The sequence below is a fragment of the Etheostoma cragini genome, chromosome 8 (genome assembly GCF_013103735.1).
Source record: "Etheostoma cragini isolate CJK2018 chromosome 8, CSU_Ecrag_1.0, whole genome shotgun sequence".
Lineage (NCBI taxonomy): Eukaryota > Metazoa > Chordata > Actinopteri > Perciformes > Percidae > Etheostoma > Etheostoma cragini.
In genome coordinates, this window is record NC_048414.1 from 15,739,586 (window position 1) to 15,766,852 (window position 27,267).

General features: G+C 40.7%; 1 protein-coding gene across 2 annotated transcripts in view; it reads right to left on the reverse strand.

The window, feature by feature from the left end:
* The window catches only part of plxnb2b (plexin b2b), a 114,167-nt gene that overhangs the window by 28,997 nt on the left and 57,903 nt on the right, over positions 1-27,267 (reverse strand). For both annotated transcript variants that reach the window (XM_034878481.1, XM_034878480.1), the window contains 13 exons: positions 10,019-11,148; positions 8,861-9,049; positions 8,587-8,712; positions 7,301-7,401; positions 6,119-6,245; positions 5,244-5,403; positions 4,448-4,559; positions 3,816-3,927; positions 3,363-3,464; positions 2,611-2,706; positions 1,902-1,989; positions 1,418-1,602; positions 199-347 (listed from right to left, as the gene is read on the reverse strand). In XM_034878481.1, the coding sequence (XP_034734372.1) occupies positions 199-347; positions 1,418-1,602; positions 1,902-1,989; positions 2,611-2,706; positions 3,363-3,464; positions 3,816-3,927; positions 4,448-4,559; positions 5,244-5,403; positions 6,119-6,245; positions 7,301-7,401; positions 8,587-8,712; positions 8,861-9,049; positions 10,019-11,146 (2,675 nt within the window). In that variant the 5' untranslated portion in view covers positions 11,147-11,148. The remainder of the gene's footprint in view (positions 1-198; positions 348-1,417; positions 1,603-1,901; positions 1,990-2,610; positions 2,707-3,362; positions 3,465-3,815; positions 3,928-4,447; positions 4,560-5,243; positions 5,404-6,118; positions 6,246-7,300; positions 7,402-8,586; positions 8,713-8,860; positions 9,050-10,018; positions 11,149-27,267) is intronic.

The window sequence follows — 27,267 nt, forward strand, 5'->3', positions numbered from 1 at the left end:
GGAAAGTTAGTCAATATTGTGTGGGAGCGGGAGCTCAGCGAAAACACGTCCTCAGCCAGTCATAGTCACGTGCCCTCCGAAAATTACTTTTTTGTAAACCTACTCAAACACAGTTTGTCCAACAGAGTGAGGCAGCGTGGGTGCTGCTACTGCTCATATATTTGCATAAATACATCTCAACAAATGTGTAAGTGTTACCTCGTGGAAACGCGGTACTTCTCCTGCCGGTGGATACAGGGCACCCCGACCACGCTTATGCTTTTAATATCTTCCTTGTGGATGCCAAGGTTGGAGCCCCGGATGGTGATGGAGATTCCTCCATGCAGGGGGCCGAAACGAGGGATGATCTAGATAGGGAGATACAGTGGTGGGGGAAGAAGAAGAAGAAGGGATTCAAAAGTGATTTGAACAGATTAGTTGTGCAATAAGAAGGTACAAGAGATGAACACTGTTTAGGTCTGTTGAATAGTTTAAGTGCTTAATATTTAAGGTCATGGTTGAAAAGTACATCCACGCTGTATGAGCCATATTTGCATGTGTGTGTGTGAGTATATTAAAGCATGAAACTGATGCTGGATTATTAAAGCGTCTAATGACAATATATGGGATCCTGTTCTGTGTAAACACATCACATGAACATACACTTCTATGATAAAGATATTTTACAGTTGAACAATCATTTTTAATATTAAAATTTTTTAAAATTTAAGTTTTAAAATTTTTAAATTTAAGGTCAGTAACCATAGATACAAGATAGCAGTAATATCTTAAATAATGTGTAATATTAACAATAAAGACACATGACAAAACATCTGTCATAATTAAAATCTAAAAAAACAGTACCAATCCATCAAGTAGTTGTCAAAACAAGTCACCAAAAACTAAAAAAGTAAACGTCATGGTGGCGCTAGAGCAAGGTCAGGGGATCGCCGATTTCTGCAGGATTCCAATAGTTTGTTGAGGTTTTTTCAGTCTGGAGCACAGGACCACATAACAGATAACGTATATAAAAATGACATAAAGCATTTTGCAAACACAAATACTGTATGCAATCTATCTGTGATACTGTATCTTTATCGGCTGCTGTATCGGTCAGGCTGTAGTATGTACCAGTCATATAACCTCTGTCACATTGACATCAACACAATTATTGATGGATTTTTGTCAATGACAATGAGGCACCAACAGTTAAGTGAGCCAAGAAAGAATTGATCCAATCTAGATGTGCAGCAGATGAGCTCAACACTGCCTCAATGAGAAGCAGACTTTCAATTCCTCAACAGAAAGTGGTGAGGCCAATAAAGTGCTCCAATCAATAATCCAATCACCAAAGTAGCTGCCTTTTCACTGCACAGCACAAGCCTTTCATGCAGTTCAAAGGTCAACATAAAGAGATGACAACATTGTAACTACTCACATCAGTGATCTGGGGATCGGGGCACTCGGTGTTGTAAGGATCCTCGGACCCTTGCTGGTCAGGATTGCACAGCTTCTCGTACACACACGCTCTCTGCTTGGCACACCACACACACCTGTACTTTGGATCTGCGTTCTTACAGAGACTACAGTCCTCCCTCCCCATGGAGCAGTTGTACAGCGTAACTGTAGAGAAAGTAGTGAGGGGAGAATGCATTATACTTATTTTCTTATATTTAATAAAGGTCTTGCTTTTTATGAATAAATGTCGAGAGGAGTACGTTCTGGTCTTATAATAACTTAATTTACAAGACTAGGAAAATGTAAAACAAACCTCACAATCCCTTCATATTTGTGAAAACATGTTTGATCATTCATTTTCAATTGAAGATTAAAGGCAGCTTCCTCAGTCCCACACTGAAACTAGCAGCTACACAAAGGGCATTAAAAATAAGGTATCCAGATTAACATGTAAGAGAGTATACCATTCAGCGTGCTGTCCATCTTCTTGCCCGACTCCTTGTCCTTCACATAGAAGAGAACATTGGTCTCCGGTGACTTGTCGTAAGAAAACTAAGAAATTGGAAGAAAATGAATTATTAATACAGAATCCAGTGATTAATGGCACTTAAGCTCTTCTCGGCAAACAGTGTGGGCTGCCTCTCCCTCATGCCAGGGGAGGGAAAAAAATTATACCCCGTCTCGCATATTTTCAGCTAAAGAAATCAATGTTGGGAAAGAACATAGCTGGGGGCTAGGTACTGTTTGAGCTTCCCAAACACAGAATTCATAATGTGGACATAGAGCTAAAATAACTCCAGTGAAGAGAGTCTGTCCATTAGAGGGAGCTAGAGAATATCAAAGGGTGACTGCTAAAGGGTGACTTTGATTTATAAGCCTGAAATATAATAAGTCAGTTCATAGATAGAAAGTTTGAATATAGACTTTCTTTCGGTACTAAGAAAATCTCTACTGGAGTGGTACTCTAAAATAGATTTTACTCAGTGCCAAGATTGTTCTATATTGCACTTTGATAATCCAAAAATCAGCTCGAGTTTAAGGACCTGTGTTGAGTGGAAGTCAAACTGGCTAGAAGCCATCGGAACAATCTCAGGAAAGGAACAAAATCAGCAGTTCAGTGTGAATGCAGAGCAACAGTCGAGGGTGGAGTGTAGACGAAACAGCCGTACTCACATCGAAGCCGCTGAAGGTGTAGAATGGCCCGTCCTCAAAATTAACCTCCTCTTCCACATTTCTCATCAGCTCACTGCCGATGGTGAAAACACGACCCTGGAGAAACGGAAAAATAAAAACGAGTAACATGGTGGATTCATTTATGTAGATCCTATTTGCGAAACACTGCTCCCTCGATGCTGCTCTTATTTCCCCTCACCACAGTACAGAAAAGAAATGGAAAAGGCAATGTTTTACTGCAAACTCTTTCTAGCCCCTCAGTTCCCTCTGTACACTGCAAAGTTTGGATGGGTGTCTTTTTTCCTTGTTCTATGTAAAAACACTACATCCAGAAAGTCTTAATGAGAAGTCTTTAGCTTCTTTTTTGTAATGGCTTACTGTTATACATTTGGTTATTAATAGAAACCAGCCCATCCTACTGCAACTTTTAGTTTGATGTACATGTCTACATAGAGTAAAACAAAAAGTCACATGGTTGTATGCAATACATGTATGTATTATCGGTGTATTCATACCCAGATAGCTGATGATTTCATACAAAACCCCTTCTTCCTCTCACCTTATTTCTCCTCATTATCGTTTGTGTGACAGGCCATTTAGTCTTTCAAATAACATGGTACGTAAGTTGTGCTGACTATGGTCCTATGACTATTTACTTTTTTGTCACATTTTGTTGAATATTGAAAATAGGTGTAAAAACAGCTAGGTATTTTCCAGAAAATCTTTTAAATACTGTATCTATGCCACTTTACCTGGTAGAGGTCCAAATTGCTTCCCTCAAAGCTGATACGAGTCTTGAAGCCCACCGGGATCAGCACAGGATCTGGATTCTCAAAATGAGGACACTTCGCTCCCTGAGAAGGCATCACAACAAATCAGATACTCACTTTTGTTCATTTACATTTTAAGTATGCCAACCACTTAACGGACACCATCATCTGCAGGGACAGATAAGTGTATCATTGAAACATCTGCTGACTTATAAATTGATATCCTCCACCCTACAGTATTTGTCATGGAAGATGGTGCCAGCTGATACCGTTAAAAAAAAAAAACAATTTCAGGGGGAAATCTGGATCGCTCAAGCGGCACGTGTTGTGATTAGATGTGTCTTTTGAAACTTTTGCTATACTTTTTTGAGCAGATATATCAGAGATAAAACTCTTTGGCATGAGGTGGATGTGCAAACCATTGAGAACACTCACCTGACGTTGCTTGATGATGTTGGCACCCACCACGCTGTCGTCCATGTCACTGCAGGAGTGGTCATGTGTGTTCCACTGGCAGCCCCACAAACTGGCCACACATGACATGCACCTGAAAACACACACAACCACACACACACAAAATATAGATAAGAAAATGCTTTTACACGTATAATTAGGAACACAAACACACACACACACACACACAATCTTAAAACATGGAAACTCATCAAGGAGCGTCCGGCCCAAAAATCCATGTTTCTGACAACAAAATAGATCTCTGTAACTTCACATAAGCAAAGCTCGTTCATCACACATTCCTTGGCATGAATGAAATGGAGAAAAAAAATAAGGAACGGTAGAAAAATGGCGAGATCGACTTTCATTTTTTGATTAATGAAACGGAAAGTGAGGCAATTTCCTCAGCTTGGTAATAACAGGAGGAGAGAAAATGCAAGAGGTGCATTCAAAATTACCATGCATCACAATTTACAAACAGAGCCTTGATCTCTCATCTGCTCATGCACGGTGATACATTTACATCAAGGTTGTCAGTTGATGCTGTGTTCAGTGTCACTGTGTATTTTCAGTGAGTGACGGAGCAGAACCGATAGATTAAGAGTCAGACTCACGGTGTGTTTTCAGATTTCCTCACTGTGGCAGCACAGTTGTAGAACTTGAACTCCCGCGTGGCAAGCTCCACAGTCTCGTTGATGAAAATTCTGAGCGCCACGGCCACAAAGTCTAAGGACACACCACAGGGCGCGTTAAAATGCTCTGCCCTCACTGTTGGTGGGATATGAGTTTTACACATTTATGAATGGGGAATTATTTAAAATATTCAAGACTTCCACAGTTCATGATGGGACAAAACAACACAGGAAGGCCAACAAATTCTGACACACAAGCCATGATCTTTAAATAATTTGTGACAGAGCATGACCTAAAACTAATAATGCTCATTATGTATTAAGGGGAGTTTGGGGTCCCCTGCTGGAGCTGCTGCCCCCGCGACCCAATACCGGATACGCAGATGAAGATGGATGGATGGATGGATGTATTAAGGCATTAATTTAACAAGACTTAGAGTCTACCGTCTACGGCTCTGTAAAGCTGTACTTATTCAAAGCAATACTGGTAGTGGTAACATGTTCACAATGTCAATGCTAACAGGCTGATGTTTAGCAGTGACTGTTCACCATTTCAGTTCAGCATGTTAGCGTGAATGCATTTGCTAATTAGAAAAAAAACTGAAAAGTACAGCCAAGACTGATTGCACAATTAAGCCCGTGAGGGACATGGATGTTTGTACCAAAAAGTATAAACTAAAATATTAAATCTCATAAAACGATTTTGGAAATCTAAGACTCAACCTTGGTTATAATTGTGAACAACAGACATGTTGTGGGTTAATTATAAAGGCCATACCTTGGTCCTCAGGTGTATGTGGTATAAGAGAAGGGTTGGGGAGATCGCAGGAGACCTGACCCGAGTCAGACATGATGCCCTCACTATTGAAAGACTTGATGGAGCAGCGCAGACGGTCAGCAAGCCCGATTGCAGGAAGGGAGGGGATGTTAATCTTCACCTGAACACAAGATATTATGTTAAGGATTTTGGAGTGGATAAAATTATTTTTGGGGACATTTTAGGCCTTTATTTGAGGGGAAAGTTGAAGACATGAAAGAATAGAGAGGAGGGAAAGGAGATGAATGCAGCAAAGGGCCACAGGTCAGAATCAAACCCTGCTGCGATAAGGACTGAGCCTTAGTACATGGGGCGCATGCTCAAACAGGTGAGTTTTTCAGAGAAAAGATTATTGGCTTAGTAATATCACTTCATATTGGATTAATTCCACTGGTCTTTGTAATTCAAACATCTATGTGTAACTGTAAAGTTACCATACAGAAGCTGTTTCTGTTTAAAGCCTGGAGATAGATGATAGAGATAGGTTGATTAATGTTGGTGGATATACAAAAATGAGTCAGAAAGGGAGGGAGAGAGAATAACCAGAAATGAAAAAAAAGCAGCTTGAGAGAGAAAGTGCACAACAGAGACTCTCCATCTTCAGGCTGTGAGAACAGTCAATCAGGTCGGGTATAGTAAACCAGTTTAGAGTTTTCTGGATCAATCAATACAGAGTCAGGAAGACCTAGAGCCCAGGGTCTTTGATTCACAATGGATAAAGTTTATTACGCAGGCTGGGCATGTTTATGCCAGGTGCATTATAAAAGGGGTTTGTGCGAGAAAGAAAGAGAAGCAGAGAACAAAAGGAGATAGTGAGTAAAGAAGCCACGCTGTACCTTTTGAGTCTTTTTGCAGGAAAGGTTCGGGGGATAGAAAGAGACAATTTTGACACAAAGCTGCCTGGGGCTCCACAACCAGCCATTCTTCTCTTCCGCCCGTCGGCACTCAGACCTCCTGGTACACCTTCAGACGAAAGATAAACAACTCCTATCATCATCCCATCCTATCCACAACCCCTAAACACATTGGCATAGCCTCATAGAAACAAAGCCTATGGACTCTTAGAGATTTTTAATGTGCTTCTGTAAATAACAACCTCATGGCCAAGTGGCTTCAAGCATGGTCTGTGCAGAATTCCAGGATTATGTTTTACATAGATATAAAAAAAACTCAATGCCCTTGTTTGTATCTGGTTTTGCAGCGTGAAATATACCACTTTAGGCTCAGGAATATGATGACCGTATTTGACTACCTTTTTACATACAAAAATCAATACTAATTGAATTCTGAAAATCCCTGAGTATAGTGTAGTAAATATTAATAGTAGGCAAAATTTGTGCATAAAAAAAAAGAAAAGAGTGCAAATTTGAATGTTATTATAGAAGAAGATTACCAGCTCTACTATGTTATATTAAAAACAGCAGAAAATCCCATTCGACAAGGTGGAATCATCAGATGATTTTGATGAATGACTGAAATGATAATCAAAACAGTTGAAGACTACCAGTAATTTCCGATCGACTAACCGATTCATCTTCAAATCATTGAAGCTTCAAATCTTAGTAAAATGTTTGCAGTGCTTCTGAATAAGAGTATTAACAACTTCCAAATGAGAAACTTGTTTTTGTCACCACTTTTTTCTTGTTCTTGATCGTATTCCTGTAAAATACTTGTATCATGTATGTATTTTACAGGGACACAGCCCCTTTTATCCTCCAGACCCTGATAAATATAGGCTGATGAGAGTAAATTGCACAGACTGCCTTCGCTGCATGAGACTCACAAACAGATTTAATTCCTTACGGCTGCACGGACAACAGGAGATGGAATATAAACACAGAGGGGTACTAAAAGTGTCTGCAATAAAACACTGAACAAATACCCCGCTGTGTTTTACAGATGGAATTGCATGTGTGGGTGTTTGTGCTAGTCTGTTGCTGTGTACATGCATTTATGAGTATGTGTGTGTGAGTGAGTGAGTGAGTAAGTGAGTGAGAGAGTGAGAGAGAGATCTTCACCTGCCCTCCAGGACACACCAGCCACAGTAAGGGTCCCTCAGTTCCACACATGATTGGCAGTCTTTCTTTTGGAGGCACGTCTGCACCGGCACCTTGGTGATCTGGAGAATTACAACATGAAATATGATCAAACAGTGAACCTTAAGGGAGAAACTGCACAAAATATGAGGCATTTAAAGTACGGCTAGAAAGGCTCTTTAGTTTGTTGCAGGTGTGGAGAGTGGGAGTAAAACATGTCCTGTCACAGCACACGGTCTCTCATGTCTGCTCTTCATGTTCAATTACTAAAACAATTCCCTCTGTCTACATACTAAATGTGTATTGTTCCCAGTGGTGGACAGACTTTGCCACATTCATTTACTGTACATATGCTTGAGTGCTTAAAAATGATAAGATGAAGATAAGAAGAAGGCCAGGTGTTCTGAGGGGAGGTGGTAGGCAGGATTTGAACATTTCTCTAATATAATTTTGTCTTGTTCCAGACCTCTGAATCACATCTCAGAGTTGTGCAGTAATGCAAATAGACCGAATGAAGGGAAATTAAATTGCAATTTAGTCTTAATGTCAGGTTACATATGGTACAATTATTTTATAAAACATGATACAGTGTTAAAGATTAAAAGTACCGGAGCGTATATTAAGTGTAGTTATTAAAACATATTTCAACATCAATAAACTTCAGACAAGTACTTTTGTATTTCAATTTTGTAACCATTCACTTCCCATTTCCTTTCACAGTTTCTTTGTAACCAAGGTTATCACACCAGATCTTTTGTTCTTCTATATATTCATTTCTACAGACGTTTTTGATTAGATACTGAGGTCTACTTATATGGAACAGCTATTCTGCTTCACTTTGTAGTCACTCCTCATTTCTGATTTAAAAGATCCTGAACAACTTCTCTTGACAAAGTACGGCCCTATGGTACCGTGTAAGAAAGCAGTGCAAATATACAGTATGTTATTCAGTTCCTTGTTTATCTTTATTTCTTCTTCATTGGTTTATTTATCATTATTACTTAAATAAAGCAATATTCCGTAGTGGTCATCAGTTATTTAGCAAATGAATACACTGACTGTAAACAGGAATGTAATTGGTGTATATGCATACAGTAGTGTAATAATAAATATACAAATGTAAAGTGTTACATGACTGCAGGGATTGTGTTTTCGGATCTGAATTCTGCCAAAACTTAGCTAACCTGCACTCAGTCCTGTGCCTAAAGCCTTGTGTAGACATGTGTTATATGTGATATGTGTAACAAAAAGGACCCTGACATACACACCTTTTTCTCTGTGGTAATGTAAAGGTGATTTTGACTGAGGTCAAAGAAAAGGTTCTTGTTGACCTTCTCTCCCATGGTGTCGCCAGGAGTCGTACTGTACATGTCTGGCTCCGTGGCCAGGTGCACCTGGAGAGAAAACAAAGATAACACTGTCAGACATAAAGTCTTTAATTCCCACATTCTGCTTCCCTCAGGTGAAACTAAAAGCTCTAAGGAAAAGGAAGAAAAGAAAAAGTCGAGCTGACAAGAGCAACAGATCAGAAGACAACTCCACCTTGAAGACCTCCCCCTGTGTGTTCCCCAAGAAGGCGATGGTGTGATCATTCTCCACGGCGACAGCCACGGCGGTCAGAAGCCCAGGTTTGGTCCACACTGCCTTCGTCTTTAGGGCAAATTTCGGCTTGCTGGCTAAAGGGGAAGGCAGAAAGTCTGCGCCACACTTGTAGTTTGCCAACGTATCCTTCTGTAAATGAAAAGGAGAAACAAAAAGGATGATGACACATTGTGACTCTTTAATCCAAAGAACATTTGGATGGTGAGGGAATTAAACCCCCAGGGTGGTGGGTGCTCTACTAACTAAGCTATGGCACAGGGCAGCAAATACATTAAACCAGTTTTTCCACTAGTGTTCATTAAAGGCCGGCATTTTGCAAGTGTAGATGAAATACATGTGTAAAGATTTTCAGTGTGTTTTGTTTGATCATTTATTTCATTCAATATAAGTATAAAACCTTTGTTTTAGGATGTCATTTTTCTCATTAGCCCACAGTTTGGGATAACAGAGTTAAAGCAGCTTATGTTAATACTCACTGAGAAGAAAATGACTCATATATGCGAATACAGTTTATTCTGTGTCACACTACAAGAGAGATTTAATTGATGGGATTCACACGTGATGAACAGTGGCCTGCTTTATTTATGGTTGAATGAAAATACTGTTGATATTACAGCCATTTCTGCTAGAATGGCACCTATTTGTGTTTTTGAGACATGAATAAATTTTAACAGCAGCATACCTCTCTTCATGATGAGAGAGGTTAGGTGTAACAAAGTGATATTTATTTTTTATTTATTTATTTTTTAGTTTGTATTTACATTATCTACAGTAGATTTGTGAAAAATTATAAAAGGTTTTCTGTAAAAGATTATTGTGATTTCTTTGACAACAGCTATTTGGTTTTATTCTGGATGAGTTGAGGGAATTGGAAAAAGAGACACGGAAGGAGGTAAGATTTGAGACAGATCGAGAGCTTTAAGCCCAACAATGACAAAAGGTCTGCAGAACAAAGTAAACATTAACAGTGACCCATCCATTATTGATTAATGCAAAGGGAATTCTCCAAAACATATCCCAGTCATATCGGATATAAAAAATATAAAAAATAAATTAAAAAAAAAGAAACCAATCAACTGACACAAAAGAAGTACTTGCCGCAATTTTGGATGTGCAGAATTCGTCAGTTTTAGATGAGTAAGGGATATCCACAGCAGGGACCCCGGACATTTTCCCTGAGTCACTGTAGCAGGCGCTGATGATGTCCACCAGTCGCTCATTGATGGTGTTGAGTGGATACATGCAGAGAGCGGAGTCGCTGGGGTCGTCATCCGGACTTGCCACCATGAATAGAACTTTGTTCCAGTAGTTGACCGTACCATACCAACCTAATTCAGTCATGGCCCGCGCCAGCTCTTTCCCTGGAGAGGCCACATACGCAGCTTGGACTTTGTTGTATCGGTTATTTTGGCCGCAGTTTAACTGCAGCTCCGTGTGGGAGTAGTAATGGTGGTCGTCTTCGCAAAGACGAGACACAAAGGTCAGGTTTTTATTATCCGATCCATCAAGTGTCCTTGAAAAGAGGAAATAAACAAAACCATTATCTTTGAAGGCAAGTCGGAAGTCATGCAGGTACTTTGGAACAAATGGCGTCGTCTGAACCGTAGATGCTTCAATGATGCTCTCAAACACGACCCAATCACGAAAGTCCTGAAGGATTCGTGTGCTGATGAGTTTTGTACTGTCGAGGCTTCCATAGCCCTTCCCAACAAGAAACACACTGAAGGCGTTCCCATCTTTTGAGTAGTTGGACATCACACCCACCACGTTCACATTATCCTCTATGCTAGCCACGTAAGTCCTCTCTCCTTTACTGTCACTGTAATACAGCTGCTGTTCCACATTGGTCAGGTTTAGGAGGGAGCAAATGCCTCGATAGCGGCTACCGCAGACTATGAGTGAACCGTTGGACGGATGGACCAGCAGAAGCTTGTTGAGGTTGGGCATGAGCTTTGTGTCCTGGCAGGCAGATGCAGGAGGCGTACAGCTCCGGGCATCCTCTTTGGGGCCCGTCTCAGCACGAGCCTGCAGGCGGAGTGACGGCCCCAGCTGGAAAATGTTGTCGACCGCCCCCAGGTAGATTCGACCAGTCTGGGGATCCTGGACCACATTGTTGATGGTGGTGTCTGTGGTGAACTCTAGGATGGCGACATTGCTGCTATCCTGCTGAGCTTGTGAGACTGACTGGCATAAGAGGAAGAGGAGGAGGGAGACCCAGCTTGCCATCTCTGTAAAGAACAGAAAGGGAGAAGTGTTTCATTATTACGGCAGTTGAATGCACACATAAATGAACACAAGACTGCAGTGTAGAGTAAGTGTGTGGTTGACATATGACACTAAACACACTCACAATCTAATGTCATGCGAACCTGTCGGATGGCCTAATCACAAGAGTTTAATGGAGTAGTTTGACATTATGGGAAACACACCTCTTAGCTTTCTTGCAGAGAGTAAGGAGACATTTACCTAGCCACTTTTCACTTTGGTTTTTGTACAGATGAAAAAAAAAACATATGACATGGTATATTCATTGATGATATGCAGAGATAGGAAGTACTAATGTACAAATACTTTGTTACTGTATTCAAGTAGATTTTTCAGATAGTTTTACTTTACTATTTATATTTTTTTGGCGACTTTTCACTTTTACTTCCTACATTTTAACATGAATATCGGTACTTTCTACTCTTTACATTTAATAAAATTGGCTCGTTATTTAGTTTTGTACAAAAGGTTGTCTATCAGGTGTGATTGTGATTGCATGTTGGGGAATAGCGCGGACACGCGCTCACACCGCGAGCGGGCATGCACATAGGGAAAAGAGTGAGAGAAAAGAAAAAGAAACTAGCTGTTCAGAGGATAATCAGTTGAGATTGAGTGCGTCTTTGAGAACTGTAAGTCATAAAACTTATGTTGTCAGTTCATTTAAGCCTGTTGTTGTATTGGTCTGTAGTTCTTGCTAATTAAAAAGTTAGCTTGTTTGTGTTCTTCACCTGTTACCAAGGTTACACCTGTTAGCTACGTTACACCTGTTAGCTAGGTTACACCTGACTGTTGATTCAATATGATGGTGATTGTTGAACGTCCTTGCTCATTAAGATAGTGTAATTAATAGTGGGTTTATTGTTATTATTTACTAGCATATATGATTCCTATGCATTGTGTATGGTAGCCTTTCCAATGTTATTTATTTCTTTCATTACCACACACACAGCCATATTAGAGCTACCCGCGCCCATGGTTATACGGATGCTTGATTGTAATAAAACAGAAAGAAGTTGTCTCCGTCCGTGTTTTAACAGACACGCCTGGGGCCAAGTTGAAAACCAGACAGTCCTAAATCAGACTTGGATTCATATCTTGCTACTCGGTCAGAATCTTATTAACCTGGAGTCCCAGTCTCTGTCACAATAAATAAGCTCTATGTTTTAGGCCTATTGGCAGACAGCCATTTAAAATGTGGCCAATGGCATATAAAGAATCTTTATTCCATGTCCACTGTAGTTTCTCAGCGTTCTCTCTAGTAACACCTGTCTGGTCCAGGTAGCTTTGTCGTTTGTAAGGCTACTTTACTTTTATACTTTAAGTAAATTTCGAAGACTATGATGTGTTACTTTTACTTAAGTAAAGAAGTTAAATCAGTACTTCTACTTTTACCCGAGTATTTTTAACACAATTATCTGTACTTCTACTTGAGTACGGGAAGTGAGTACTTTTGCCATCTCTAATGATATGTTAGTAAGCTTTAGAGCTGGATGTTTACCACGGTTTCCAGTCTTTCTGCTATGTTAAGCTAACCATCTCTCCAGCTTCACATTTACCATAGACAGAAATATAAAGATATGGGAGTGGTGTTGATCTTCTCATCTAACTGTCAATTAGAAGTAAAGTATATACAGTATCCAAAATAAAAATAAAAAAAAGTTTTATAAAGGCTTGATTTGCTGAATTCAGCATATCTATCTATGCAGATAATTGGATTTTATTTGGCAATGGTTTAAGAAATCTGTCTCTTAAATTTAGGAAGCTGCCACAAACCAATTTAATTGAATGAAATTTTGTTTGTCTGAACAATCCCCAGACTCCACTGTGAACTGTTAACTATGGGACTTTGGTAAAAAAGTAGTTCCTCTGAAAACTGTTCACACCAAGGTGTGTGGATTACCCAGAGTAATTGTTTATGGTTGTGTGTTGCTGAATTTAAATAAGCACCCCAAACAAAATTCTCATTTCTGACGCAGAAATCTCAGACAGATATCTTTAAACTTGGCCAAATAAAACCCAAACTATACTACATAATTTATTCATACTGACCCTTCCAGAGTACATATAAAGCAAACTAGGCCTAAAACTGTGTCGTGACGCTCACGTTGTGTGTGACTCAACTTCCTGCTCCACTTCTATAAAAAGGGCGTGTTATTTTGGATGTAATTGACTTAATATTAGAAATTATCGCTGGTTAAAAGTGGGGGTAAAGAAAGATTATCTCAAACCATAACACAATAAAAGCCTATTTAAAAAGCTTGGATCCATTCCAACTTCATTTGCACTTTGCTTTTTTTCCTTTCCTCAACACCTCCAACCACTGTGTGCTCAGGAACTACACTGTTGTCTCGGTAAACACAATCACACAATATCTCTGTAAAATACAGACAGGATCATGTACCGGCTATCAGCAGGTGCTTGTAGAGGCCTTGCTCACTGCTGTTTGCCCAGGTTGTGGTAAATATGGAACTGCAGGTGGCTTTAAAGCAGCTGTTGCCCACACAGCAAATGTAGGTTTATGTTTAAATGTGGTTACCAGCTCAAATGGTATCCTGCGTCTTATTCCACCTTGCCAGTCAAGTCCACAGGCATATTTGTCAAACTGAAAACCCCTGATGAAACTTCCAAGAAGTCGCTTTCCAAAGCTGTGTTTTATTATGATAACCGGCCTTCCCTCACTGGACTAAGTGGGGAGACCACTGATTAGACATTTACCCAGGAGGGAAACTTGTTAATTTCCCTGGCAACTCCCATTAGCATTTAAGTGCCGACTACTTGATTTGAAGATTTTATTTTTCTGCCTCAATTCTTCTCCTCCTCGCACAGTCCCACAACCAATTTCACTACATAAATGTATTGTGCCCTTTTCAATTCATAGCCTTAAATATTTCAATTAAATTTGATACAGCGCATAAAACCTCTGTCTGTGCTTATTCAGGACAGAAATGTTTGCGGTCGGTTTTTACAGATTTAGTTATTAGGGAAGTGAGGATTTAACGAACAGGAGAAGACAGAAGAAAAATGTAATTTGAGTTAACATGCACCTTACAGGGGTGGACGAAATAAAAGGAACAGCATGTGAACAACAACCTCCGTTCCAGAGAAATAAAACACTTACATTACAAAGACAAAGCCACTGGCCAAGTTGAATGACAATTACAAACATGTGTCAGGCGCCACAATAACTCACTTTTATGTCTGAGTTTTCAAGGAAGTGTTACAAAAACTGCACAAACTGCAAAACGTTCTTCACAATGTTGACAACATAAACAAACAATGAAAATGCACTGACAAGAGTGTGGGAAAGCAGCAAAATGTTCACAGGAAAAAAATGATCACAGACTTAAAAGAACACCTCTGTGAGGCAATTTCGAAAGAATGAACAGGAAGCACAGAGAAATCAATTCAGGCCACAATAAAGTGAACCCTTGAATGCGCTGCTCGTGATAACTGACATGTGTCATTTCTGTGCTCGTTATTTGACACTTCAAATGTGCACTGAGGGTGTAAACATTGAGGTGTCAGTAACATTGACCCATATCTTATTTATTGCCTTCCACCATCTTCCTCAATGAAACCTTTGTTTTATCTTTTACATGTACTTTTTTCTAAGTTTTCACATTTGTTACTGATTTGTCTCTGAAAGCTGACACAGTTTATACATGCAGATATTTATCACAATTTCTTCTCAGTTTGTACTCATTTTATTACATTTCTAACTCAACTGACCTTAGTAAACTCTTTTTAGTCGTACTGTGTTTTCTCACCACAAGCTGCTATTTGACAGTCTGCTGATGGTTAACCAGTTTTCGTTCAGGTAAACTGAAATGTCTCATGACCTTTAATGTGTTTTTATCTTGGTGTTCGAGGAAACACCTGGCAGGAAAATCTAGTATTTTGCATTATCAGCAGCTCCTGTACATACCAATTAAACCTAGTGTATATCTATGCATCTAAAAAATGTTTGAAATTAAACAACAGCTGTTTGCTATTTTTTTCTGTTTTTGTACACAATACGAAAGACCATACTGTCTAAATATTGGATGGGATTGTAAATATTAACTGTAATTGAAGCATGACTGCCTCTCTGAATGTACCTCTATTGTGTGGGATCCGCCAAAAATGAATTAATATCCATATGTCCGTCAATTCGCTTGGCCATGATACAGACTGCACAAAGAGACTCCACAAAAGGTGGATTATGTCAATTGTTTCAGTAACAGAAAATGACTTGATTCCTCTGCCTTCCAATCAAACATGCTGTTACAAAGCAACTTTCTCAGTCTGTAATGTACAATGAAATGTCTCTGGGCGCTCATTTAGGTTTCAGAGAGTTCTAGTTCCACTTACATCCATGACTTCAAAGAGTCCTTTTCCTACTCATGCAATTCCTATAGCCAGCCCTCGATGAGAAAAAAAAAGTTTCACACCAATTTTCCTCAGATGCTGCATTGTGGGTCAGTAGAAAAAGAAAGTCTTAACATATTTCAAAGAAGCCTGTTCTCTCATAGGATGTCTCCTTCTGTCGCTATATCACTTTTCATCCTTTTTTCATAGGCTTAATCCTGAACACTGGAATTAAAGAGGCTTCAAAGAGCTGAGGAGAGGCAGATGTCTGGTAGGGGTGACACAGGTGGAATGAGGCCTATTCCTCCACAGACCATCCTACCTCTCGTTTCTCAACATGTATCTAAGCTGTTGTGAGAGAACACAGCAAGTGGGCATACCATCTAACACGTGGCTATTCTGAATAAATTAAAAGCTGCTAAATTTAGAGGCTGCGTCAGCCTGCTGCTAATGAAGCCTCCAATGGCTTGGGATAAATAATGATGAAACTCATCACGTGCTTATGAAGCTGGCACATCTGAAAAAATGTGATCTGTGAAAGACACAATGGATGAATTAAAACCACCGGCTATTGTTTTTTGTTTTTTTTAAGAAATTACAAGTATTTCTGCACATTTCTCATTTAAGCGTTACAGAAGGACAATTTTTACACAGAATCATTAACTGAACTGACTACACTGAATCCTCATCGTCACTGAGCCAATCAGTACTTTTAGAAGTAGAGCTCCCCGCGCTTGTGACTATACGCATTGTTGTTGACTGTGTATTGTGTCCTTGTTATCCAAATAAACAGTTATGCTGCGATAACTCTGTAGCAAATAGGTGGGTCTAGCGCCATCAACCTGAAAAGATTTTATCAATTATTTAATTCAGCTTTCTAGTTTTTATATATTTCTTAATGTCAGACACTGAATGCTAAAGATTTGTGGATTGTGTAAACATCGGGAACAACTGTTAGCAGGTTTCCAAATACTTTTACTATGAACAAACTAATATTCAGTCTTTAGAGGAACTTCTGTTGCACAGAGCTGTCTAGTTCTTAGATGAACCTAGTAGGACTTATTTGCAATCAATTCTTGGAAAACATTCTATTTTCTTCTATCTGTATCATTGACTAACTTTAGGATAAGCCAGTCTTTAGTTTGTAAAACGGTATAAGTTGCATCAGACTAATCCAAGAGCACATTTTAGACCCACCTGACACAACAGAACAGTCTAAAATATATTTGTGAATTAAAAAGTTATCATCTTTTGCTGACAAAGTCTAATATGTTGTATTTATATAGATATATTAGGATATTATCAATAAACCAAACAAGAAAAACCTAGGCTGCAAACAGTGCTTGTATTAGACTAGTTTTGTATGCTACTGAACTGAACCCAGCAGCAACACACTGAAAGACTTGATGAACAGTGACGCTAAGTGAATGAACTTGATTGACACGATTTGATTCAGCAAAAGTGATTTGTAATTTCCACCTCTATTTTTTTCTATTGTTTGACTTGAAATAAACACTAAGAGAAAAACTGCTGAGGTACTGCAAGCACATGAAGGTGTGTCTCTTTGTTGGTGATCTTTACAAACATGCACACACTCCTTTTTTATGACAACTACAGTCCCACCTCTTTCACCCTCCCTCAACAAGTCAGGACATGTGTGGACAGGAAAAGAAGCTCTCAGCAGAGGAAAATGAAAGATAATTGAAAAATGGCAGGTGTGCACACAAACGCACACAGATTCATAGGCTTAGAGATACACGTGCGCGCACCAGTATGTGCACCGGCGCCGTTTGAAGTGCTGACAAGGTAATCCCACTCCAACCACACAGAGACACTCTTCTCTTCAAACAGACACACTGTGTTTCTTTGACACAGGGGCACTAAAGCCCAGCGTGGCAGTCTGCATGCCTCTCAGCCAATCCTCTCGCCACACATCACCCACACCCCCCCTTTCTAGGACAACACCCACCAGGAGGAAGTCTACAAGCGTGCCTGTGCAAGGAAGCAAGAGATCAGGAACGAGAAGGGAGAAAACAAGAGTGTGGGTGTGGGCGTGTGTGTTTGTGTGTGTAATGATTAGAACACACACACAAACACTTTTGCAACAGCTGACCTGGCAAGTTTTGAACCAGCATGAGTGCTCCTCTCACTCATTAAAACAGATAGGGAAAGGAAATTGATATAATAAATAAAAAAAACAGACATCCTACCCTAAAAACATAATGGGATATCACCCCATACTGTGATAGTTCATATTCAGCACTTTCTTTATCGGAGAGCTGGCTTTGACAGATGCCAGGGTCTGACATTGATGTGGTGGGTGTCTTCGCATTCAGTGTTATACGCTGATAAAAGTGAACTGCTATTAAAATTACTTGCATGTCCCCAGAAGCGCGGGGGGGGGGGGGGGGGGGGGGGGGGGGGGGGGGGGGGGGGGGGCTGTTAATAGTCTAAAGTGAATTGTGCCATGTCTCTCACAGTGTGTAGTGTGCTGAAGAGGCCTGCTAAAGTGGGTGAGGGGTGGATCCTCGTCCTTTATTTTCCCACCACCGTCCAGTGAAGGAAAGGCAGAAACAAGCAGCATTGTTAAAGATGAAACATGAAGTGGGAGAGTGTACAGAACTCTTTCTCTGCATTTCTCCCATCTCACTTTTTTTGACATGCAAACGCGCTTGTTCCCTCCTTACAGTGAAATTGTTTCACAAGTTGCAATGAGAGGCTGTTGCGACGACAGCGAATTCCAATTACCATATGAACAATTACCCTGCCGTCAGGGTTGGCAGTTCATTTATTTCAATTTGACTGACTGGGAGAATCATGCTCACCAAAGCAGCCAGCCCAGCCATTGTATTCAGGGCACCAGGCGGGGGATTGATGGGCCAGGCCCATTTCAGTGTGTTCCAGCTGCTCTGGCCTAAATATGCTAAGACCTTTAAAGTTGGCCCGTGACCCAAGGACTGTGTAAATCACATTTTGCTACCCTAATAGACAGTGTGTGTGTCTGTGTGTGTGTGTGTGTGTGTCTGTCTGTCTGTCTGTCTGTCTGTCTGTCTGTCTGTCTGTCTGTCTGTCTGTCTGTCCCCATTCTCACGCCTGTGTGCTTGTGTTTCTACATGAGTCTGCCCTCTTGTGCATGTTTGTCTGTTTTGATATATGACCACGAGTCACGGGTGCGAGTGTAACCCGCACACACCCACGCCATCCTTTAAAGGCACAGCACATTTCCTCATTGGGACTGATATGCTGTTTGTGTGTCTGTTTACCGCTCCGTCACCATTTTCAAGGCTCCTGCTATCTCCCCTCTGCCAGCTGGACACTTGAGCAGCGAGTACACAAAATCACACACACACACACACACACACACACACACACACACACCAGATTTAAATGTGCATGTGTGCAGGGATACAAATACACAGGCACTACTGCATTTTTTACCTTTCTCTGCAGCCAACCTCAATGTCTCTAATCTCTAAAGCTCTGTTTGTCTCTCAAACAAACACATAAACACAACTTCTCTCTGTCTGGGCAGCAGCAGCTTGGGCTAATCTCCCAATGCTAACTGCCCTACTCCACCCCCAGCTGGATGTTGCAGCTCTCCAGCGGGACAGAGTGGCCGTTTTGCTGTGTGGACACAGCTGGCGGATGTGGAGAACCTGATTAAATGGCCCAGCCTGGCAGAGTAGAGCTACTTTCAGGAGCCAATGGCTTCTCCGACATCGCCGCCACGTCCAGGCGATTGCTAATTCCCACAAACAGTTGTATGGCATGCATGCATACACAAGCTCACTAATCAACTTGACTCACTTACAGATATGCATCTGAGAGCCAACTCTGTTGCAGCATATGAAAAATGCTTCCCACATCCACAAGTAGGGCTTCAACTAAATAATGTTTTCATTACCAATTAATCTTCTGAATTCTTAAATAAATCTATTAATACTATGGTCCATAAAATGTCAGAAAACTGAATAAAGCTCAAAATGAGGTCCTACAATTTCTTGTTTTGTCTGACAAACAGTCTTAATCCAAAGTTACTCCAATTGAGAAACTGGAACTAGCAAATGTTTGACATGTTTTGCTTGATAAACGACTTAAATGTTTAATTGATTCATTTAAAAACGGCCCATCAAGTAATCGCTTAGTTGATTTATCGTTTCAGAAAGTATTTTCTTTGCGACACATATGTTGATAGCTGCAGGGAATTTCTGTTTTCTCTCTCACTACTGTCAGAAGATCAGACTCTCTTTAAAGAACAGGTGACTTAATGTCTTGCTTAAGGGCACTTTAGCAGGTTTGATGCTTGCACACACACACACACACACACACACACACACTCACACACACACACACACACACCAAGAATTAAATTCCTGCTTCCTCTGGTTGGAGGGCAGCTTTTCTAATACGTACAGCACCCTCAGGCGATCCTCTGCTCCCAAAACACACCCACCCTCCACATACATACAGCACGCATTTACGTTGCAACACACATGAAGCCACAATTAAGAAGTCAGGCAGCTAGACTGACTGGTGGGAAGGAATCCATTACACACCTTATTGGTCATAATGATTTCACTTCAACAGCGTAAACGCCAATGAGCCATGAAGGTATCTTGTAATGTGGTTTAGTCTCAGTGACCAGCTTTAGTTTGGTTTCAAGGGGAATACTGATCTTATAGTGAATGATTGCTCGCTTGCCATTTTATTGGAATTCTGATGAAAAGATGTCACCAATGTGTGTTTATAGCTTTGGTATTAAAAGGAAAACATGCCTTTTTGCTTTCTTTCCAAGAGTTAGACAAGAAGACCAGAAGAATATACCAATCTTATGTCTGTTAAGTGCAGAGGCGGAGCTGGGACTGTTAGCTCAAAATAAACACTGGAAGCAGGGAGAAGCATCAAGCCTGGTTCTATCCAAAGTGAAAAAATGTACAGCTTCCAACACCTCCAAAGCTCAGCAATCAACACTTTGTATCTCGTTAGTTTAATCAGTGCCCAAACATAAGTGTAAACATCGACAATTTGCTTTTCCGGTATACAATAAGTCTCTCCATCTGTCATGTACTTCTATGCAGCGTCTTTGGCTTTAGCGTGGGCTGCCAGACACGGTCAGTAAACTGGTAACCTCACTGTGATGAGGAAAAGAGTCAGTATGCAAGCCTTACTTTTTCCATAAACACTCTTTTTGCACCTACATTTGACTCAAGCATAATTAAGCACCTTCCCTTAAGGGACCTCACTCAGGACGTTTACGTGCACTCCAGAAACCAGAGAAAGACGGTTATACCCTAGTAACCTGGTTACCAAATACATGCAGCAGGTCAGGAATGAAATGTCTTCCCTAGCACAGAGCTTAATTTGATTTTCTTACTTAATTTAACTGACAGTGCTTGCCGCTGACTTACCGCAGATCGACAACGCAGTGAGAGGACAGACGGACAGCGCAAAGCTTCTCCTCACAGCATAAAGGTGTTTAAATTTATCAAACAAGTTCAGCTGTGGGATAACGGACCTATGTAGGTTTCTACAGGATACTTTGTGTTGGTATTACTTTAATTACAAGGATGCACCACTTGTTATTACTAAGTGTAATTATTGGTCCTTTCATCCACCAGCGCTGCTGTTACTTGTCTGAAGTATTTCTCCTGTACATACTTACATACTTGTAAAGAGTCAGAAACTTGATCAAAAGAAATGGGCGTCCGCCAGGAGATAATTGTCCAGCTGGGGAAATCTGATTTTTTTATTCCCCTACCAGTTTACATGGCATTGAAGAAATCATCTTACTGGAGAAAGCCCAATGTAACCTGGTTACTGATCTACATACTGTTACAACAAGCTGTGCCAAGTCACTGCACCCATCTGTTGTTCACCAAGAACTGGTTCCAGCAAGTAACTCCCCCAAAACCATATGTTGGTTTCTTATACAAACATTTTTATGTACGATTAAACAAACGAGTTACAGGTTAGTAGTAAACTTGACAGGTGTTGGTAGGTGTATTTTTAACACTTTGAGCTCCTCATCTAACACATGGAAAGAAAGCAAATAGGTGCATTCCCACAAAATGTTGAGCTATACCTTTACACACAGGTAGGAAAGTGTATGAATAGAGCACAAGCTGTCAGAGATGAAATCTCTGTGGTTCTGTCTAGACGTGTGGGAGCTGAATGAGCAAGAGAGGTAACCTCTGGAAGGAAGGCAGGAGGCATTAGAGATGATCGAAAGACTGAAAGACAGGACCAGAGGGGGGGCAATCACATACACATTACTGACTTGAGCCTCAATAGTTCCTTTGTGCTGGTTGGCAGGTGCCTGTCACTTGTCAAAATGAGTCTGAGAGTGGATGGTGACTGAGCATCGTAATAGTGGTACCATGAGCATTGGCTGAGCCCCAGAACTATTCCAGCTTTTGGTAATGACTAACAGCTATCAGCTAATAGCACAAAGATTAGCTAGCTCTCCCCAGCATATGGAGAAAAGGTCACGTTTGGAGCTTATAAGGTAATGGCTAAATTAGCTGCAAAAAATACCTCATAAAATTAAATTGCTTCTAGCAAAAAGGAGTACTTTCCGCTGGCCGTGCAGAAGGAAATAGACTGGGATACTTTTTAATTAGTTGGACGACAAGAACTAATCACAGGAAGGTTAGAGTCTGATAAAACGTGTGTATGCCTCGACACAAAACGTCTAGTCCTAACACAAGAGCACCCTCTAACTTCCTCTTTTGCTCACAAATATTAAATGGAAAACACATTTCCTTGGACTACCTTCAACTCAACTCCTTAGTGTCCCACACGTCCACCAAATGTTCTTGATGCTATTGAAACCACTCCACAACACTCATCCCTCCATCCGCTGACCCTCACAATCATCTATCTCTTCATCCATCATCTATCAGTGTTTCTGCAGCCGAAGGGGAGAGAGCTGCTAAGCAGGGCCTGACTAATGGCTAAACAAACACCATTATCAGGCCTCAGTGGCCGAACACTGAGCTATAAGAGCCCCAGAGCAGCTGAGGCTCTTTAATACTTAATCCCCACTGCCCTGCTCTGCTAGCGGATGTTCTAAACTAAACTAGGATGGGCGGCACTGAAGGTCAACTAATGAGGGAATAAGCACAAAAACAGAGGAGATTTGAAGCAAGGAGGATCGTTATGCATGCATTGCACACACATGCACAATCACTTACTGCAAAAGCTGAGTAGAGAATAGACTGTATTAAGAGGGGCTAGACAGACATGTTGCCCACTTGTCTTGGCCAATTCCCTCTCTAAAAAAAAAAGCTCAGGGAGAAGTTAATGAGCCTGTTACAGACCCACAGTTCTCCTGATAAGGCAGCTGATTACACCACATGTTCAGGCAAGAAGATTTTGCATGTGTGTGTTTGCATGCACGTTTGTATTTGTATCATCTGACCCAAAGCGGTCATCTGCTAATCATATGTTCACAAGTCAGGAATGCACATTTTCTGACACTTCCACACCAATCACTAGTCTCGAGGCGCAATCTATCCCTCTCACACTCGCTCGCCTACATTCACCAGCTAAGTCACATCTATGATCACATTTCTCACTCACTCTCACACACACATATACACACACACACACACACAATCAAGTGTGACTGAGTGAGCAAGCCACTCAATGAAAGTGGGTGATTAGGCCCTCAGAGGTAAGGCCTGACCTTTCCCTTCATATCGAGTCCTTCCTGCGCATGTGTGTTTTTATGAGTCATTGGCTGTAAGCTCTCGGGCCCGCGCCACTTCACATCGAATGTCACCGACTTAAATGAGATGGCCAGACAGACAGCAGGCTGGAAGAGAGAAGCCATTGATAAAATATAACCTAAAAAAAAAGGAAAGAAAGACTGAAAGAAAAAGAGTGCTGTCACAGATCAATCTTCTGTCTTTGTTGTCTCCCTCTTTGCATAAAAAACAGCAGAGCTGAGATTTTTAAATTCCTTCTTGGTTGTGGAACTACTGTTCAGGCCCTTGAGGGTACACAAACCTCCCCCTCCTACTGTTGGGATGGTTGAGTCTGCACTTCCGCGTTCTCAGAGCTTAGACAGTCAGAGAGGCAGACAGTTGAGTCAGGCCTCCGAGGAGCGGGTGAGCAGGGAGCAACTGAGGTTTTGGTTGCGGGTTTGATGAGCTACTAAATGCAGAGGGTTGGTTAGCAGCCAAATTAAATTATATTTATGGACTTTGTGAATTACACAGAGCTTGTATACCAGTAGACAGAAAGATGTTTGGATCCAAGTTTTACCTCTTAGAAGGACAATCAGTTTATAACAATTTGTGTCTTACATTGTAACAATGTTACAATGTTTTAATAGCACTCAACAGTTTACCTATTTTAATAGAAAGAAAAGTGATTAGTTAGTTTTTACCCCTCTATGATAGAAAACTGAATCTTTATGGGCTTTGAACAAACATGCAATTTGAAGACATCAATTATAGAAGATTTTTTGCAGTTGACATTTTAAAGACCAAACAATTTATTATTAATAACAAATAATTAGTTGATCAATTTAAGAAAAGAAAGCATCCGCTGAAGCTACAAACATCACAAACACGAAGTTCAACGAGGCTAGAAGCTCCAACTGTCAGAGAATCAGACAAGTTCAAACAATCCCTGGGTTGTTTGGAAGAGAAAGAAAAGGTAAAAGGTAAATCTATTTCCTTACGTGTATGTAGTAAACACCCATCACAGGTTCATCTTTGACCTTCCACAGCTGTTTTTTACAGTTGTGCAAAGAGGAATTACAAACACTTCAGGTTGGCCCACTTTTAGTTTTCCCCTCGCGAAAAAATGGCTTTAGTAAATGTTAACAACCTTTCTGGACAACTGACTGCTTGTTTTTCACCCCATCTGACTTTATTGTATTGAAGTCGCCATCTACCCAGTTCCCAACAGTTACTTTGGTGAGCACAATGTTGTCATATCTGATAGAAATGATGACCAAAACTATAAAAACAAGTTAAGACAAACTTTCTATCCTTTAATAGCAGGTTAAGTTATGTGATGCTGGTGGGACTACTTCCCATCTGTCTCGTCGCGCCCCTTTCCTCCCTTCCTCACCGCAGATCTCAGAGGAGATAGTGAACCGGCATTCACCGTTGACGGGCCGTAGGACGTGTGGCGCGACGCCCGGGTTAATTAAGTTTGAAATCGTGGAGATGATCAGTGGTGCTGCCACTCAGGCTACCAGCCTTCCTCCACTCCCTCGCCATGTCCCTGCTGCCACCAAAGTGTCTGGGCTGTCTGACAGGTAGAGAGGCGTTTGTGTGAGAAAAAGAATGTGTTATTTTGTGTGTGACATTGAAAAAGACGAGAAACCAGAAAGGGCTGTGAAACTATAAATCAATTGATTAGGCAGAAAATTATTTTATTAAGGTGTTGTATGCAGTACAGACAGCAAGGCCCTTTCAGGCAAATTTGTGATTTTGGGCTGTGCAACTAAAATAGATTTCACTTTAATTAAATTAATCATTTAAGTCACTCATCAAAGAAATCAGCCACACATTGAATGAAACTAAATGTTTACTTGAAAAATGAATACATGATTAATTCATGATCATAATAGTTGCTGATTAATTTAATGTTATTGTTTCATCTCTACTAGGTATAGACACATGCATTCATATAGAGAATTACACACACACACACACACACACACACACACACACACACACACACACAAAGTATGATTAGTGTTGGAAAATAAAGGAAAATCACAGAGACCCCATATCCCGTCCAGACTACTGCCTTTTCTCCACCATGATTGCTCTGTTCCCCAGGAGGCTGCTGTAGGGAGCTGGAGCTGTAGTGATTGTTGATGGATGCCTATTGGAATGAGCAGCACGTATAGCGCGCACCCTCCCCACCTCCACCACCACCTGTAATCCTGGAAAAATGGACTCTACGTATTAGTGAGGCGCTTAAAAGGCAGGAGCCATTTCACACAGTCACACACACAGTCACACACACACACACACACTCACCGGTACTGCTCTTATAGAGGCTGAGGGATATAATTCCGCTGGCTTGGTATCAAAACCTTTAGTGCTGAGAGGTTGTTACATACAGTGGTAGAATGTAACTTAATTACAATTCTTGATTAAATGTACTAATACAAGTGCTTCAGGAGGTACTAGTTTCCCTAAAACCATTAGATTTTTGCATACAAAACTGAATATATAATGCAATAAAAAATTCAAACTATTATGAATTATAAACTTTTACATTTTTATGATTATGCCCTGACCTCACACTTTTACATAAGTAACATTTTGTTACTGAAGAACTTTTACCCCAAAATTCCGTCACGCGCAGATGTGCAGCGTTTTGGTTCTGTTCCATTAGTTCATCCACACCACATCCCACACCAGGAGGAGCGTTTAGTCTGCCTGACTTGTAGGTTTTGTTTATTTGGTTCATTTTACCTGGATATTTGTGCTTCTACGCTAAAGGTAAGTAGTCTACATCATTTCTTATTTTTGCTATATATCCCAGTTATGAACAACACGGATCAAAGATGTGTGCCTGTTTTTTTGTTGTTAAACTAGTGTAGTGATAAAATATAATATAGGATAACTATTCTGAAAGTCATCAAATCAACTTATTTCAATTTGTTTTTTTTAATCAAGTTAAAATTATCATAATTCATGTCTCTATAACATTAAGGCTTTTGAACTGTTATATAAAGTAGTTAAAATGGTCTGCACTTTGACCAGCTGCAACTATAATATGCTAAATTAATTCATCAGTAAAAATATTCCAATAATTTTATCAATATATAATTCCACCACTGGGGAGGTGCAATTATATGATCCACACAGTCAGTATTCATACATTTGTCACCTGATGAATGGCTATGATTATATTACATTTTTGAATAATTTTTAGTTCTTATGTGTTAACCGTTTCTAATCAAATGCAGACAAAAGGTCAAAGGGACTTAGCCCCCCTGCCGCCTAAAAATAAGCTGCTTTAATCAGGTTGCAGATGGCCTGATAAGCAGCAGGGTGGCATTACGGGCCGATCGTGTGGCGTAGCTGAGGCGTGTCAGCGATAGCATCTGCACTTCGTCTCTAAAGGTGCCACTGCGTCTTTCATGTCAGGTGAGTGCGCTGACATTCTGTCACATTCAGACTTTAGATGTGGTGGGGTGGAGGGGGCTAAACATAAAAGTCTGGGCTTATGCTGGCAAAGGGCTAACACAGACGGACACAGCACGTTCCTGTAAAAAGACGTGGACACCCTCATGCACACGCTCGTGACAGGTGTTAAGTTTGAGTGTGAGATAGCGCTGATGTCTGCCAGTGAAGCCTACATTTTAGTCTCTTTATCTCCTGAGCCTTCTGCTGATAATTACAGCCGTCCCTTCTCTCGCACCCAGTCACACCAAAGCTGCCAGTCTCCGCAGCTCAAACCAGAGGAATTATTACCTAGGCCATCGCAAAGTGGAGTACACCAAGGTCACGCCCTGTGTTCAATTTCACTTTTGATTCCAGTCCACCTTTCTTTCTCCTTTACTACTTAACCACTCCTCCCTCCTGGTCCACCCACTTGGTTGCTGTTGAATTTCACTCCAGGGCTAACCTCTATTTCCAGGACAACCAGCACCTTGACACTCATTCATTTCCAATCCTGCAGAGTGGTCGGCTGAATTGAAATTGACGATTCAATTTTTAGAACGAAACTCAAGAGTCCTTTTGGAATTGACTAGC